General features: G+C 41.7%; 1 protein-coding gene across 1 annotated transcript in view; it reads right to left on the bottom strand.

Moving 5' to 3' along the window:
* Nucleotides 1-9016: 9016 nt before the first annotated feature.
* Nucleotides 9017-16128, bottom strand: part of SEL1L (SEL1L adaptor subunit of SYVN1 ubiquitin ligase) — a 50222-nt gene continuing 43110 nt past the window's right edge. Inside the window, exons 20-21 of the mRNA XM_074996666.1 lie at nucleotides 14984-15112; nucleotides 9017-13608 (exon numbers count right to left, since the gene is read on the bottom strand). Coding sequence (XP_074852767.1) covers nucleotides 13405-13608; nucleotides 14984-15112 — 333 coding nt within the window. The 3' untranslated portion in view covers nucleotides 9017-13404. The remainder of the gene's footprint in view (nucleotides 13609-14983; nucleotides 15113-16128) is intronic.

Genomic DNA, 16128 nt, shown 5'->3' with positions numbered 1-16128 from the left:
CAGATCTACATCTCTGTTCCCAAGGAGCACTGGTTATAGACAGAAAATAGACTTTGGGCTTGCTCTGTCTGACTCTGCATGCAACAAAAATTATTTAGCATAGTATATGCTTAGTTTAATATGCTTAAACATTGGACACAAATGGTTGCCAAGGAGTCTTGATAGGCTTTCAATTTCAGCATAAAATGCCTACAAAAGCTCAAAACTTCCTTCTGGGCTGCTGAAGAACTTAAAGTTTTTATATGTAAATTTCAGTGCATGAAATAATGGCCATGAGGTTCCTGGACCTCCTTTCCCCTGATAAAACTAAATAAAACTAAGTTTGAGGTTGTTGAAAAAGTTGGAAGATTCCATGATGACTGGGAACTAAATCCTAGGCCAGAGGAAGAGATTTCAAACTGCAGAATTTGTTGAACAGGCACATAGTAGCTTCCCTTTGCTACTTTGTGTCTATTTAACAAAATGTGCAGCAGCCATTCATGTCAAAGTCTTGTGCATGAGTTTATTTCTATGCATAAATCTTTAAATCTTTTGATCACAAAGTAGGCATGGGCATAAACTTGTACTTTCAACACCCAACTTACATACGTGACCGATAATGTTATGTAAGACATCAGCATCTAGTAAGCCGTGCACCAAAAAACATCCTGGGAGTCCCTGTCCTGCAGTCTTCACAGCCCTTCCTTAAGTACAGAACACTCCTCAGTCCATGTCGTACTCACTGAAAAGCTTATCAGTTTTATTCTGCCTCCCTCGACAGAGAAGAGACATCCTCCTTAAGCTTTGGTTCTGTTTAGGCTAAAAAAAGTGTTCTCTGAAGATCCTTTCAAAGCCCATTTAAAGCTCCTAGTCAAGTTTGGCATTCAAACTTCCCATATGGGTTTGAATTCCAGAACTTCTGCCATGCTCTTTCCTGGCAATGGCCCAGGTGCTGGAAAAGTGGTAAACAACTCTAATATTAAGATTACAACCAAATTGTTAACATCATTCTTTCTCACTCAGACTGGTCTCAAATGTGAGCTGAGCCCCTTGGAGAAGTAGGGTTCCTTTGTTGGCTTGAAGGTAAGGAACAGCTCCAGGAAATGGTACTTTTCAGGGGAAAGTTCCTCTAACTTTTACCAAGAGGCTCTCCTAAGTTAAATTTCTCTCCCACATTCTTGCAATTCCTCCAAGAAAAATTGCCTGGATTCTAAATGCCCTGATTATTGTGCATGTGCACGTGTGTGTGTGAATGTCTAGGAGGAAGGTATTTATAAAGGAAAAAAAAAAGAAGGTTGGAAACTGTCTGATAACTGGCCAAACTGTCACCATCAATAAATCTCTCGAGCAAATACTACATTCACGTCACCTTCCAACCTGATCACACTGTGCAGGCATTAAGCAGCCTCCATAACATTACTTTCTTATGGGCCTTAACCAACTAGAAGGGACATGGGTTAGATGCATAGAGAAAGCTCAGATGAACAACAGATGAAACTTGAGCAGAACAGCCCTGTTTGTCTTTCCTTTCCTCACCACCTCCCAGATTGTTGCTGTGGTCTCCTGGATCCGACAAGATGTGCCTGAGTCAAAGGCTGCTTTTAAAAAGCTGTTACAAGCTGAACTGGTCAATATATTTTCAATTCTTATCAAGAGAGATGAGTAGGACTACCCACGAGGGATGCAGCCAGGGAAGTAGACCAAATGTTTCCTCAGCAGACTGTATTTTCCAACAGAGAACCTCCCCCAAATATGGACAGAAATTGAGGGTCAATTTCAACTCATTAGCACATCTGCTTTCCACAGGTAGCTCTGGTTTGGTCTCACTACAAAGTTTTGTTGACAGAAGTGACTGTTGGGACATATTTTCCTACAGAACATGTCCACACTTAGTAGAGGCTCCCCCTGTTGATGCCCTCTGTTGACAGAGAGTGGCCAGACTGCCCAGCCCTTTGTCAACACAACAGGCAACCGCAAGCTCTGCAAACAGGTCAGCCCAGTGAACTGCAAGTCCTCTCTGTCAACAGAGGACTCCCCAGAGCATCTACGCTATTTTTTTTGGCAACAGAATCTGTCGACAGAGGCATTATGCCTTGTACAGGAGTGACTGAACTCTCCCGAGAAAACTTCTGCTTTCTGTTGACAGTTTCCTGACAGAACGCATGTATAGTGTGGATGCTCCATGAATTTTGTTGACAAAACTGTAGCATAAACACAGTGTCTATGTAAAACTTCCTATGAGAGGTGTTCCCAAATACTTATTCATTAGTATCTAAATGTATTGTTAAACTTGGACACCTAAATCTGGGTCAATGCTAATTATGTACAGTAAACCCTTGAAATGTGCGATTTCAAGTTGTGCTTAACTTGCGTTAATTTGAGTTAAGCGCAACTCAAAGTCGCTCTGGGGTTGCAGGAGGTGGGAAACTGACCAGCCCACCAGGACTGGTCAGTTTCCTAGCTCACAGAGCCCTGCGGGAGAGGGGAACCAAGCAGCAGCCTAGTTCCTGGCTTCCCTGTTCTGGAGGGACCCAGGAAACTGACCAGCTATGTGCCGGTCAGTTTCCCAGGTCCCACAAGTAGCAGGGAGATGGGTATACTTGAGGTTCTACTGTACTGTATACATTGTGTGACTTTTCAAGCAAAAAACACCTTGATTTTAGGTACCTAAAAAATTAACAGATTTATTTGGGCATACACTTGGTCAGATGCATCTGATGATATGAGTTTTTTGCCCATGAAAGTTTATGCTCAAATAAATTTGTTAGTCATTAAAATGCCAAAGATCTCCTCTTAGTTTTTGCTGATTCAGACTAACATGGCTACTTCCCAGAGGCTATGTCTAGATTGCCAAGAACTGTCAGCAAAAGATAAACTGTGCACTGTAATCTGCACATCATATTTTTCCAACAGTTTTGTCAGGAGAGGTTTTTCTGACATTTGGCCCATCCACGTGAAGCTGAATGTGGGAAACACCCACTGTTGAGACATCCCTTCCTCCTTATGGCATGAGGTACACAAGGATGTTGACCGAACACTCCTGATTGGCAGATGTCTTCCTAAAAATCTGCTGTCTGGACATGTGCTCTGTTACAAAACTTCTGTTGACAGAAACCTGCAGTCTAAATATTGACTGAGACTTAGATAATCCAAGCATGACGCTGGATGTTCAAATTCAGATTCTTTATCCTGACCTATGGAGCGTGTCAGTGTTTATTTCAAGCATTAATGTTAATAAAGTTTTCTATCCAGACTAAAGCAAAAATTAAACATTTCTTAATCAAATTTATCAAACTAGTTTCGTAATCTAAACTACTGTGCAAAGGATTGCAGAACGACTCTCAAAAGGTATTAGTACTAATTTCTGGTGCAGTAAACTATATTCTTTATCTTTCTTCGAAAAATCAAACTGCCCTCAGTGGGAAACCTCACATGCAGACCTGTTGTGTGTGTGTGTCTGTATAGACTCAGATTTGCCAGAAAATAAAACCCTCTTTTAAACTGCAGTCTCCTCTGGTTTTGACTAAGAGCAAGTGAACATCCTGCTGTGGAACAGATGCATGAGCAACCAGGCTCCTAGCGCTTTCCATTGTTTGTGCATCACAGACAACTGAATCACTCACACTGTGGTCGAAGGAGAGTTATTCATATTCTGCTGTGGGAGAAGAGAGCCTTGAGTATGCAAATTACAATGCTATAAAATGAGCACCAAACCTTGCTGATGAAAGGCAAGTGTAACTGATGCTGCCCCCTGGCTCTTAGCACTATCCCCCTCCCTTGTTGGCGGTTGTTTTTATTATTGCACTTGGAGACCAGAGTTCTGTTTGAAAACATAAACTTCAGTTTCACAACAAACTGAAACAGGAACACTTCTGTGGCATCCCTGAAGCAATAGGAGATTAGGTATTCTTTATATCAATGAGAACCAGTTCCATTCACAATTTTCTCCAGTCACCACCAACCAAGGTCCAGGGAATAAAACATTGACCTCTGTTTGCAATCAATCATGAATTTGATCACAGAATACTCAATGCATTTATAACATAGGGACCAGAGGTAACCTGAGGGAACAAAAATCTTGGAAATTCAATCAACTAAGGATAAAGGCCAGTGCTAAGGGAATGGCAAATGAAGCACCTGCCAAAGAGCCACCTGTGGGTAAATGAACATCTCTTGTGGCTTATTACTGTTTAATCACTTTGTTTCTAAACCTCCTGTAACTCTCTTCAACCAGGAACAATTCCTCAGATTTGTCATTACAAAAGAATGACTCGTGTGGGAATTTCCTTCGCATCCACTACAGTGAAGAATGATGCAAAGAATTCATTTTGTTTCTCCACAATGTCCTTTTCTTCCTTACGCAATGGCTGGAACAGAGGTCTGGACCAAAAAGTCAACAAAATAAACATTTCAGAGTTACCAGGGAGGGTGCATAGACTGTCTAAATCCCAAAACTTTCAGCTTCTTTCTGTGAGATCTATGTACCTTTCAGGGGAAGTTGTGCTGTCTTGAGAGGAAAATGCATGTTGCAGATACTATTGTGGTTGTTGCTCTTGAATGTCATCTTGACGCATCTGTTGTGCTAGTGTTTACACTTCTAAGGACATAATGGTAGCCAGAGTCCTTTAAGGAGTACAGAGTTGTGTCTGTTTTATCTGAGAAAAGTGCTTGGCAAATCCTCAGTGCCCTGCTGGCCCTGAGAGTAAGGCTACAATTCTATAGCCAAAAAGACCTCCTCTTGGTCACCACAGAAGGCCTCACCCTAACAGAAATGTCCATGACATCCAGCATGGACTGCCAACAAGCCTTAGCCACCAATCTGCTCTTGGTGATAAGTATCTGAAATTTCATCCTCTGGGAATTTTCTGGTCTGCAAATTTAGCTACAGTTGTCCACTTGACATTCATATTTAGAAAGCAATGCCTGATGAGTAATTTGCATCTGCAAAGAAGAAGAGGTGTAAATCATTCTGCTCATGAGGTTCGTTCACTTAGAGTTCTCCTTGGCTGTGGACTTACTTTTGCTCTGTTGGGCTGTGTTCACGAAGGTTGCTACCAAGGAATTGTGGGGTAGATGGGATTAAAACCCCTCAAATCCATATGTAGGAATGAAGTAGCACTTTTCCATGTGCTTAGTTGCGGGCAGAACCAAAGCTGGCATGCTCTACATGAACTTCATGGGCCTAATGAGCTCATAGTTAATAAATAGGTCAGCTCTCCAAAGGACTGATGATGGCAGGATATTCACTAACTTGGGAATGTTCTCCTGCCAGGACTCCATTGGAATAGTTAAGAAAGCTGAAGCAGAATCTTGTACACCTTGAAATCCTCTGGAACTGAAGGGGAGGTAGAGCCTTCCACTGCACAATTGTCCAGGGATGAGGCTGAGGCAGACAAGTGTGGACCTGGAGTGGCATTTGTCAGCCTAACGTGAGCTTCTCCTCCGTGCATACAACAGGGAATGACTCCTCTCTCTGTCAACTCCAGGACACAAAGTGGCAGCACTCTTCAAACCCAAGAATGACTTGTGATCTGACAGGGACCTCAGTGCTGAAGTAAGCCACATGGCTTGTGTTAGCAAGTGCTGCTTCAGACAAAAAAAAAAAATCTCTTCCCACTTGAGAGTTTAAATGAACGATCTGCAAATTGAACACTGCTTCTTGACATGGTCTTTGCCTAGGTACACCATATACAACATGTAGGGATCGTTACTGAGAACTGCCCCCCCCCAACGACATTTAAAACTACAACACAAAAGCCGCGTCTACACTACCCAGCTATTTCGAAATAACCGACCCAACTTCAAAATAGTGCCCGGCATGTCTACGCTCTCCGGACGCTATCTTGAAGTTGAAATCGACATAAGACGTGGAAATCGCTATCCCCATCAGAAGATGGGAATAGCACCCTACTTCGACGTCCAACTTGCTAACACAAGCCATGCGGCTTACTTCAGCACTGAGGTCCTTGTCAGATCACAAGTCATTCTTGGGTTTGAAGAGTGCTGCCACTTTGTGTCCTGGAGCTGATGGACAGAGGAGTCATTCCCTACTGTATGCACGGAGGAAAAGCTCACATCGTCGAAGTAGGGCATGTGTAGACGATCCGCATCCCACTATGTTGAAATAGCGGGGTCCTCCATGGTAGCCATCAGCTGGGGGATTGAGAGATGCTCTGTCCAGCCCCTGAGCAATATGGTCACCATGTGCAGCAGCCCCTTAAATCTCCATGGCCCTGGATTTCCTGTGGCAGGAAGCTGAGTGTGTACAGGCAGCAGCATAGATATGTGCACAGACTGCGTGCCCTCCAGACGCCCCGATCCCCCACCCAGCGCCCATGACAGCCAGACAGCCCACTGAGTGCCCCCAGGGCACCCACCTAGGGGACCCAGGGCTCCCAGCTGTCCAGCCAGTGGGGGCAAGAGGTGGCAGGGCCCCTCCTGGTCTGATGCCGAGGTCTGGGACTTGCTGGAGCTTTGGGGCAGAGAGGAGGTGCTCCAGCTAATGGGGAGCAAGTGGTGGAATGCAGACGCATTTGCCCAGATGGCTGAGGGCCTGGCTGCCCGGGGTCACCCTGTCTTACTCTCCACCAGGTTGTGGAGTGCACAGCATGCACCGACAACCTGGGGGATGTTAGGGAGCCCTGCGTCCAGGCTGGTGAGGAGGCACCTCCAGCAGCCTTTGAGGTGGCCAAAGGTCCTCTCCACCACCTGGTGGGTATGGTTCAGGCGGGTGTTGAACTGCTCCTGGCAGGCGCTGAGGTGGCCCATGTGGGGCGCATGAGCCAGAGTTGGAGGGGGTAGGCCGCATCCGCCATGAGGCAGAGGGGCACAGTGGTGTCCCCCAGAAGAGGGACAGCTCATCTTCTAGGAGATGCTGGGTGGCCTCTTCCATGGCACCGAGCAGGGCAGCCGCTGCCCCAGGGGCAGCTGTGTGGGCTTCTGGCTGCTGCTGGGGGTCCATGCTGCAAGGAAGGGGTCTGCGAGTGGTTGTGGGCTCTGTGGACCTGTGGTGTGTAGGCCAAGTGTGCCTGGGAGGGGCCCTTTAAGGGAGTGGCTTGCTGTTGCCCCGGAAGGGCTAGTCCACCCTCTAACCCTGTCCGCAGGCTTTCCTAGTCCCCTTATTCCAATTTGGGCTGCTTTTGGGTGTAGATGCTCCCCTGTGGGGCCTATTTTGATTTAGTGCTTGCCTACGTCGACAGCACCAGCCCTGGAGGATGTGTGGACACTATGGGTGCATCTATACTAGCCGGCTACTTCGAAGTAGCTGGAACAATGTCGAAATAGTACACGTCACATCTACACGGGCCGTGAGCTATTTCGATGTTGAAATAGACGTTAGGTGGCGAGATGTCGAAATCACTATCCCTATCTAAGGATGGGAATAGTGCCCTACTTCAACATTCAACTTTGAAGTATGGTGGGTGTAGACCATCCACGTCCCGTTACTTTGAAATAGCAGGGTCCTCCATGGCGGTCATCAACCGAGGGGTTGAGAGACGCTCTGTCCAGCCCCTGCGGGGCTCTATGGTCGCTGCGTGCAGCAGCCCTTGGGCCCACGGCTTCTGGCTGCTGCTGCAGCTGGGAGTCCATGCTGCATGCATGGGGTCTGCAACCAGTTGTCGGCTCTGTGGATCTCGTGCTGTGCAGGCCGAGTGTCTGGGAGGGGCCCTTTAAGGGAGTGGCTTGGAGCTCTGCTGGCCCCTTATTTCGATGGGAAGTGTGGATACTCCGCATTTCCTTCTGGGGTGGCTCCTTTTGACGTTCTCCGTCACTACTTCAACGTTGAACATCAAAGGCACCAGCCCTGGAAGACGTGTAGACGATACATGTCAAAGTGGCCTATTTCAATGTTCTTATGTCGAAACAGGGTACTTCAACGTAGTGTGCTAGTGTAGACGTAGCCTATGCGTTGAAATAGCTTATTTCGATTTCACTACGTCGAAATAAGCTATTTCGATGTAGCGTCCCAGTGTAGACATAGCTAAAGTGTAGTAACCCAATACAGTGTTAATGATTCATATATTCAGAAAAAAGGTCACTGAACAGAGGATTGTGAGGTTGAAAACTACACAGAGTTCTAACTCCAGCTCTGGGCAGTAAGAAGAAACAGAGAAATTGAAGTGGCATATAGTCAGGGTGGAGCTACAATCAGGAGGCATGAGCAGCACACTGCTTCATGTACTGCTAAGCAAAGTCTCTGGTTCCAGCATGCTAGGCATGCACACACCTAACTGGAATACATGGCTGCATCCACTTCAGGAAGAATCTAAGCCTAAAGCCATACTACTGCGGAAGATTGTTTTGCACATGCATGAAATGGCACTTTCCAGGATCAAAGTCAACCCTGGAACTCCCTGCGAGTGGCAACGATTAAGGAAATTTGACAGGAGAAATGCTCCTGGCAACCTCCTTCCAGATAGACAGCCACTGCAGTTGACCGCTGATTAGTTGTAGCTAAAATTACATATCAGTGGTTGACTTCTATTTCTAGTATAGACATAGCCTAACTCACTTATCAGGTCACACAGTTACATAAAATTATAAATCAGTGTTACACAGTAGCTCCATGTCTACAAGTATCAGAGGGATAGCTGTGTTAGTCTGTATCCACAAAAAACGGGAGTCCTGAAGCACCTTGAAGACTCAGATTTATTTGGACATAATATTTCATGGGAAGACACCCACTTCATGAGATGCATGGAACAGGTATATATCTATAGCCTGCCTCTGTAATTTCCCCTCCATGAATCTGATGATGGATGTCTTTGCCCATGAAAGTTAATGTCTACAATAAACATTGCCATTTTAAATACTGGAAGAAACAGAGGCATAGAAATTAACCACAGCCTTTGTATGTGGAGTTGTGCAGATCTGGCATTAGAATGCCCTACCATGTCTGTGGCTTTGAATTAGCAGATGAAATGCCTGTGTGTGTAGGGCAGCATTTGGAATTAAAATACAAAGAATCAAGAATTTATATACGGTCTTAACCTATAGTTAGGACCCTTTGTTATCAGAAGCACAGTATATTACCGCATACAGGCTAACCAGAGGTGGTAACTTTATTTCACAGGATTAAAGATACAGTACAAAAAGGAATCTGTACATCTTTCTATTAACACCATTTGTTTACACAATTATATACACTTTACCAGCCTTTATACTGAATTTCCTTAAATAGAAAATAAATTTTAAAAATCCCTATAATATCCTCTTAACAGCTACATCTGATAGAGTCAAAAAGGACTTTTGCCAGTAGCCCTTGCCTGCCCTTATTCACTTGCAGTAGTTCTCAAGTCATACTAAACCTTTTCATTGTTAGATAATTTCTGAATATTTTCTGGAACCTAAACCTAAATATCAGCTTATGATTGCTTGGCTAAAAAGGAAAGGATTGGTGAAGTTGAGCTTCCCCACATCTAACAACAATGCACTAAACATAATTTGTATATTGATGGCAACAAGATTGGTACGTATGTTTTGAACACTATAAATGCTCTGAAAATACATTTAACTTGAAAACATCAAATGGGAAGACTGAGCTTTACTTCAGCATGTTTATCGTAACAGTCAACTTCACATGGAAAACATCAAAAAGTTTCACTTTTATGTCTTGGAAAAACTGTCTAAAGACATTTATATTTAAACAAACTCCTTTTTTCTGCTACTTATTCCCCACTTGAAATTTTTAGTCATGGAGTCTACTATTTCCAAATAGATAATGAAAACTGATGTAAGGAGAGCCTTGAACAAATATCACCAAGAAAAAAGTCAGATTACAGAATCCTAAATTCTAAACTTGGCAGTTAAAAGATCTATTTAATATTTTTGTTTTCAAATTACAAGCAATGTTTTTAAGTTAGCAGGTACGTAATGTTAATGGTTTGGGGTTAATGGCATAAAATTCTCTCCTCAGATCTTCATCCTCCTAATTTTTAAGTTCACATGTAGAACTCCTACTGATGGCATTTGTGTGCTAGATTGTTTAGTACAGTAAGAACTGGAAAGAACAGATACAGAAAGTTTGCACTTAAAACACAGAGGGGGGGAAGTCAATATAAAATTATTTCACTCAAAACATTATGCTTTATATTCAGAAAGGCTACGTCTACACTAGAAGCATCTGTCTACAGAAGTTACTGTCAGAAGAGACAGTCTTACAAAACTTCCATCAACAGATCCTGTCTACACATGAAAGTGGATGGATCTTTTGATCCACTCTGTCAACAAAAGGGCCCTCCCAGAGCATCTACACAGCCTTCTTGTCTACAGTTTTTGTTGACAAAACACATTGTATCTGTAGACGCTCTGCAAGCTTTGTCTACAAAACCTAAGTTTTGTCTACAAAACTAGTGTGGACATGCCTAAACTCTATTCTCATTCAAATTTCCAGAAAAACAAAGAAAAGAAGGGGGGGGGGGGCAACTGAGCAGAATTTAGTGTCAGTACATCTTCACGCAGTGATATCTCAAATTTTCACTTATTTCTGACTGAAGTTACCTAACTTCCCAGTGGTAAAGCACTCAGAACTCACATTTGCTTTCGAAGTTAGGCAGGTGCATATTCAACTTTAGTAACACAACATCAATGAATTAGAAACAGAATTTGAATGAACTACCACAGCAAATGATAAATTCAACAGAAAATATATTTTGAACACAATCCCCCTTCAAACTGATCTTGCACACAACTAGAAAGACAAGGTAGGCCACTCAAAATGAAAAGATGCTCTATAAAAACAAATGCCAGCAAGAAAAATTAAAAACCCACTCTTTCTTACTTAGGAAATTGAAAGAAGTGGCTGGTAAAATGTGCGCACAACCTGAAAAAAATTCAGTATTTCTAAATTTAATTTTTTTTAAGAAGCAAAAGCATGCTGCAAGGTTTGGAGCAGAACAGTAAGGGATTATCAGAAAAACTAAACCATGTTGTAGGCAGCTGACCTAGAAAATCTATTCATATTTCTTTAATCCCTGAGTTAGTCTGATGTTATTCATATTATCACTTTATTCAAATGGATGCCATTTGATAAGATTAAGTGATGGTCAACATTAGGGGAAAATTTCCTTATTGCTCATATAGTACTTCTCAAAAGGCAATTCTATAAAATGAAAAATGGTTTGATGATATATTTCCTGCTGATTTCTTTAACATATAATGTTTCAGCTCTGTGCAAGGCCAGCTACAAATGACTGCTGTTATAAACCATTAGGTGGGACTAAATTCCCACGGATGGGATATAACTATTAGAATTTAGTTCTATTAGATTATAAATATTCAAACCTTTTAAAATTAAGATTAAGAAAGATTAGCAAATGTTAGACTTGTTAAATAAAAGACAAGGCATTCAGCGATGGTGAATTAGAAAACATTTTCCATCCATCCTTTAAACTACTTCATGCTGAGCTAGAGAGATCTATAAAATCAAGGGAAGAGGTAAAATATTGCAGAGGAAAAAGGGAAGATGAATAATTTTTTATGAACAGTTACTGGGCTACTGTACACCATGTAGAAATTCAATACTATTCCTTCACAAACAGAACTGAAACATCTCCCTGCCCCGTGACGACATAGTGAAATTCCAACTCCATACTTTGATTATCTAAAAGATTTTTCTGTATTCATAATACTGCAGTCAGCAACAAAACAATTAGCTTCCAGAAAAGAATATTTAGCCCTTCTCCCAAAATGCAAGAAATAAACTGCAAAGAAACATTGCACATTCAACTCATTATAATACATTATGTACAAAACATACACGATCTCACCGTTTTAAAGCCTTTTCATACAGGTTAGTTCTAAATGCTGATCAACTATATAAAAGTCTTTAAAGCAAAGCACTTATCTTTGAAATGGACAATAATCTAGAGAGGAAGCATCAGTCTCGAGCATTCAAATTTCATTTTTCTTCAAAATAGTGTATCCATAGAGTATGGCATTAATATGGAAACAAATAGCCATACCTGCTATGGGGAAAAAAGAATAAATAGTTGTGCCTTCTTCCCGCAGAAAGCTATTCTCTCATATTTACTTTGTGCATTTAGTTTACAAATGTTTATGATCACTTAAAACTACTAAGAATCTTACAAAACAAGAACCTGGAGTACATGGGTCAGATGCCCTACACCCAGTGTGGCACATTTGCACTGCTCTGGTGACGTGAAGGAGCCATTAACCATTACGACCTCCTCCACTCTGAAGTGCAGCAATACTGATGAAAATCCAGCTCCAAAAGTAGGGAGCTGGAATTCACCTCTTCGTACCCCCTTCATTTCAATGTGCCCAGCAGAGAGAGGCAAATTCTATGCTGCACCCACTATGCAATGTAGCAAGATGTGTAGATTTTGGTTGCATAAAGATTTTGTGATATACCTCGTTGCCTTTTATTTACGGACTTGACTGCTGAAGTTGTAAGACTAGCTGGAGAAACACGGGTCCCACCTCTCAATAAGAGACACTAGAAAAATAGTCTACCAGTAACTGAGCTGAGGCAGACTTCTGGTTTTGTGTCCCAATCACAGACTTTTTTAATCCTAATTCTGACTGCATTCTACAGATATCCACTCTCTCATCTTACTATTGAGGCAAGAATAAAAAAAGCCAGGAAGACTAACATTTCCTTTTGCTCTTGTGCTAGGAAATCCCACAAGCTACACACATACTACAAGAAAATATTCACCACTTGTCCAAATGTCTGTGGAGGCCATTCTGTAGAGGATTTGTTAAATCATTCTTTTATTTTACAAATGCAACCTATCCCTACCCACCTTCTGGAAGAGAAAACAAACCCCCAAAAGTGCAAATCACAGAGAACAAGAAGTTTGCTAACTAGTTACAGATTCTGCTTTTGTTTTTGCTTCTTCTGAATGGAACATCCAGATTAAACCATATAAGGTAAAGAATGAGACAACATGAACTGTGAAATTATTATTAAGCAATAATTAAAATAACATCTATAGGACCACCTGGGATGCAAATCAGGAAAACAAACTCTCTCAGAATTCTAGAGGCTCTCTTTTTGCTCAGAAAAGCAGAGTTCAGATTTTCAGTCTTCAACAACATTTTTTCTTTCTACACAGGGTAGCTTCTGTTAGCCAATGTTCTCCACACACTTTAAGAGATGATGAAAAAGGACTTTGAATAAAGAGAAATTGGATATAGCAGGCATCACTTTTGTAGTAGCACACTTGTGTTTCACAAAAAAGCCATTGTGTTATTCCATTGGCACTGAAATAACATTCAAAATCAGTCTAGAAAAAGTTACATATCCCTGAAAAAAAGGCATCATTCTAAGCAGCTTTCTGAATTTTATGCTTCTTTGAGCCTCTTTTGGGGGGAAAGGACCATTGATCTGTTATCCTAAATCATAGTGAAAATAGTTTCTGCTGGAAAGTACAGTTCTTTTCACTGAGATTCCTGCTGCTGCTATTGTGGTGGCTGATGTTCTGGTGGAGGTTCTTGTTGAGGCACAGCTGGCCGCAGCCCTGCCGGTCTGGGGATAGCCTGATGTTGCCTCTGTCTGTAAGCAATCACAGTTCCTAACAGCAAAGCAATGATAGTCATAAGGTAAAGGTCCCATTCAGGCCCCAACAGCTGGTCCATGTCAAGATGTGACAATAGCTCTCTGATCTGAAAAACAAAACAAAAATCCTCACCATTACGTTCTTCGTTACGAGTCAGAAATATCATAGCAGTTTCAGACATCTTTAATTCTGGAAAAAGCCACCTGCATTTTTTATTTTTAGCTATTTCCTTTTAATATACCAATACCAGTGTTTGCCATTTTAGATGAACCAAAATCATGCTCCAGTTTCAACAGCTACAACAGAAGATGCTACCCACTATAAAATGAACACCTGCAACTTCTTACGTATTTACATATCTTTCAAGTGAGTAAATTTTTAAAATGTGTAGTAAGTCTTTTAACCTGACAGTCTTAAGTCTGAGGAAAGAAAAACCCACAATGCCACATTAACTACTAGAAACTGTTCTGCTCCTCCTTCATACTTAAGTTTCTTTTCTATCATATTTTCTTCCCTTGCAGCTCAAAACGTAACATCTATATGAAAACTACAAGAAAAAAATTTGGCAGCAGTTCAGGTCATATTTATTTTCTGATGAAGGCCAAAATTCTCTTCTTCTTTCCATTTGCTGGAGCCCACCAAATGTCCTGAACAAAAATGTACAAGTGAAAACAAGAAGTGGAGAAAGAGAGGAATGGGTTCATGGTTTTATGCTTATGGCACCGAACCAGGTCTCAGCGAACTGAATTCTTGCCTCCTACTTTGCACAGATTTCCTGTTTGACCAACATGAAATGAATCTTTGTGCCTCAGGTCTCCTTCTCCAGAATGGGGATTAACACTGCTCTCACCCCTTTCTTGTCCTGGCCTTCAGGTTGAGAGAAAACATTAATGAACACAGAAGGCAGTAAGAGAATATCGAAACGGCAGCCATAAAAGCAGCCAGACACACATTTCTTTACTGCCCATTACTATATGTGGAGACCCTGCTGAGCAAGCAATACAATAATTGTAGCGATAATTGTTTCTGACAGGGGTGTGGGGGGAACTGTTCTGGTTGCTTATAAAGGAGTGCAAATACATATGATCAAGCCATGAATAAGGAAAGCAAATAGCCACTAATGCTGTTCCTGGAACAGTAAGCTTAAATCTGGGGAAACTTGCTCACACGCACAAGCTGTCAAATTTGGGGCTAAAGGGAGTATTGGCATAGTATCTAGAATACTAATTGGGGAATTAAATATTAGGATAAAATGAGCACATCCCCCACTGTTCCTTGAAACTACCAGTGTACGAAAGGCATTGAGACTTCACTCTTTCCCATTTCTTTTGTTAAATAGAAGGAAAGAAGACAGTGCAGAAAAATTTGTAAAAGGTACAGAGTTTAGGTTGGGCATGTGATGCTTGGCTTCTACTTCTATGGAAGTTCCAGATTTATGGATATGAGTTGCTTGCCATCACTTAAGTGTTTACATTACTTACATTAGTTTCTCGTACATACTGCAAGGCATATACAATCCCGAGTTTACAGAGTGCCAGAAAGACAGGAACTTGAGCATCTGGGCTAGCTTCAGCTGCCATGTCATAAAAGCGTTTTGCAAGGTGAATATCCTGTAATTAATATACAATATACTGTAATCTATTTCCAAAGAAACTCAAACAAAACTAAGGTATTTAAGTCGGCGATTACCACATGATTAAGAGATTCTGGTACTAAAAGGAGTTTTTATTCTATCAGCTAATGAGAAAAAACTTTACCTGTATGTCAGATAAGAGCCAATAATGTCCATTCATTAAAAGCCACGCTTTACCTATCTCATAGAGCTGGAAGTGACCTTCAGAGGTCATCAAGTCCAGTCTCCTGCCCACACAGCAGGGCCTATCACCATCCCTAACAGCTTTTTTAAACCTATTTGCCCAAGATCCCTAATGGGCCCCCTCCAGGCTCAAACTCTCAACCATGGGTTTAGCAGGCTAATGTTCAAACCACTGAGCCATCCTTAAAAGGAAGATTTTTTTGTGTGGCCATCTATCTTTCTTCATTAAAATCTATTCTAACCCATCACCTTCTGTCTCAGGCCATGTATTTGCACATCCATACTGTGTTTATAATTATATGAGAATAAAACTGTTGACTTGATTTGAGAGAGGCTGTTAAAACAGTCCATTTTAATACACACACAGAACTTTGGAAAGCAGTAGGGAAGTCTTAATCCTAAAACACCCTTCCACCAACATTCCTATAGCAGACTGGCCATGTTCATTAGAGACTATCAACCAACCCATCAAGTCCCAGTATTTTAAGCCTCTATGAATCCATTTTAAGATGCAACCTTAACTACGGAAATGCTTCCTAAAAGCAACTCACAACTGGTGAGGAACAATATTTTTCCTCAGGAATCATATGTATTGGCTTCTCTTTCAAGGAATGTGCTTTGGGGAAAGAGAATCATTGTTTAATACAATGTGACACCACAATCAGTATCACCAGACAGTACAGGCAACTATTTTGTTCATTAAGAATATGGATGCACTAAATCTGACAAGCAACCTCCAATGCACTTGAACATGATGTATGAGTGGAAGGATAATCTCCTGGTTAAAGCACAGGATGGGAATTCTGGGCT

The sequence above is a fragment of the Carettochelys insculpta genome, chromosome 6, assembly GCF_033958435.1.
Source record: "Carettochelys insculpta isolate YL-2023 chromosome 6, ASM3395843v1, whole genome shotgun sequence".
Lineage (NCBI taxonomy): Eukaryota > Metazoa > Chordata > Testudines > Carettochelyidae > Carettochelys > Carettochelys insculpta.
This window is presented reverse-complemented; position numbering and strand designations above follow the sequence as displayed.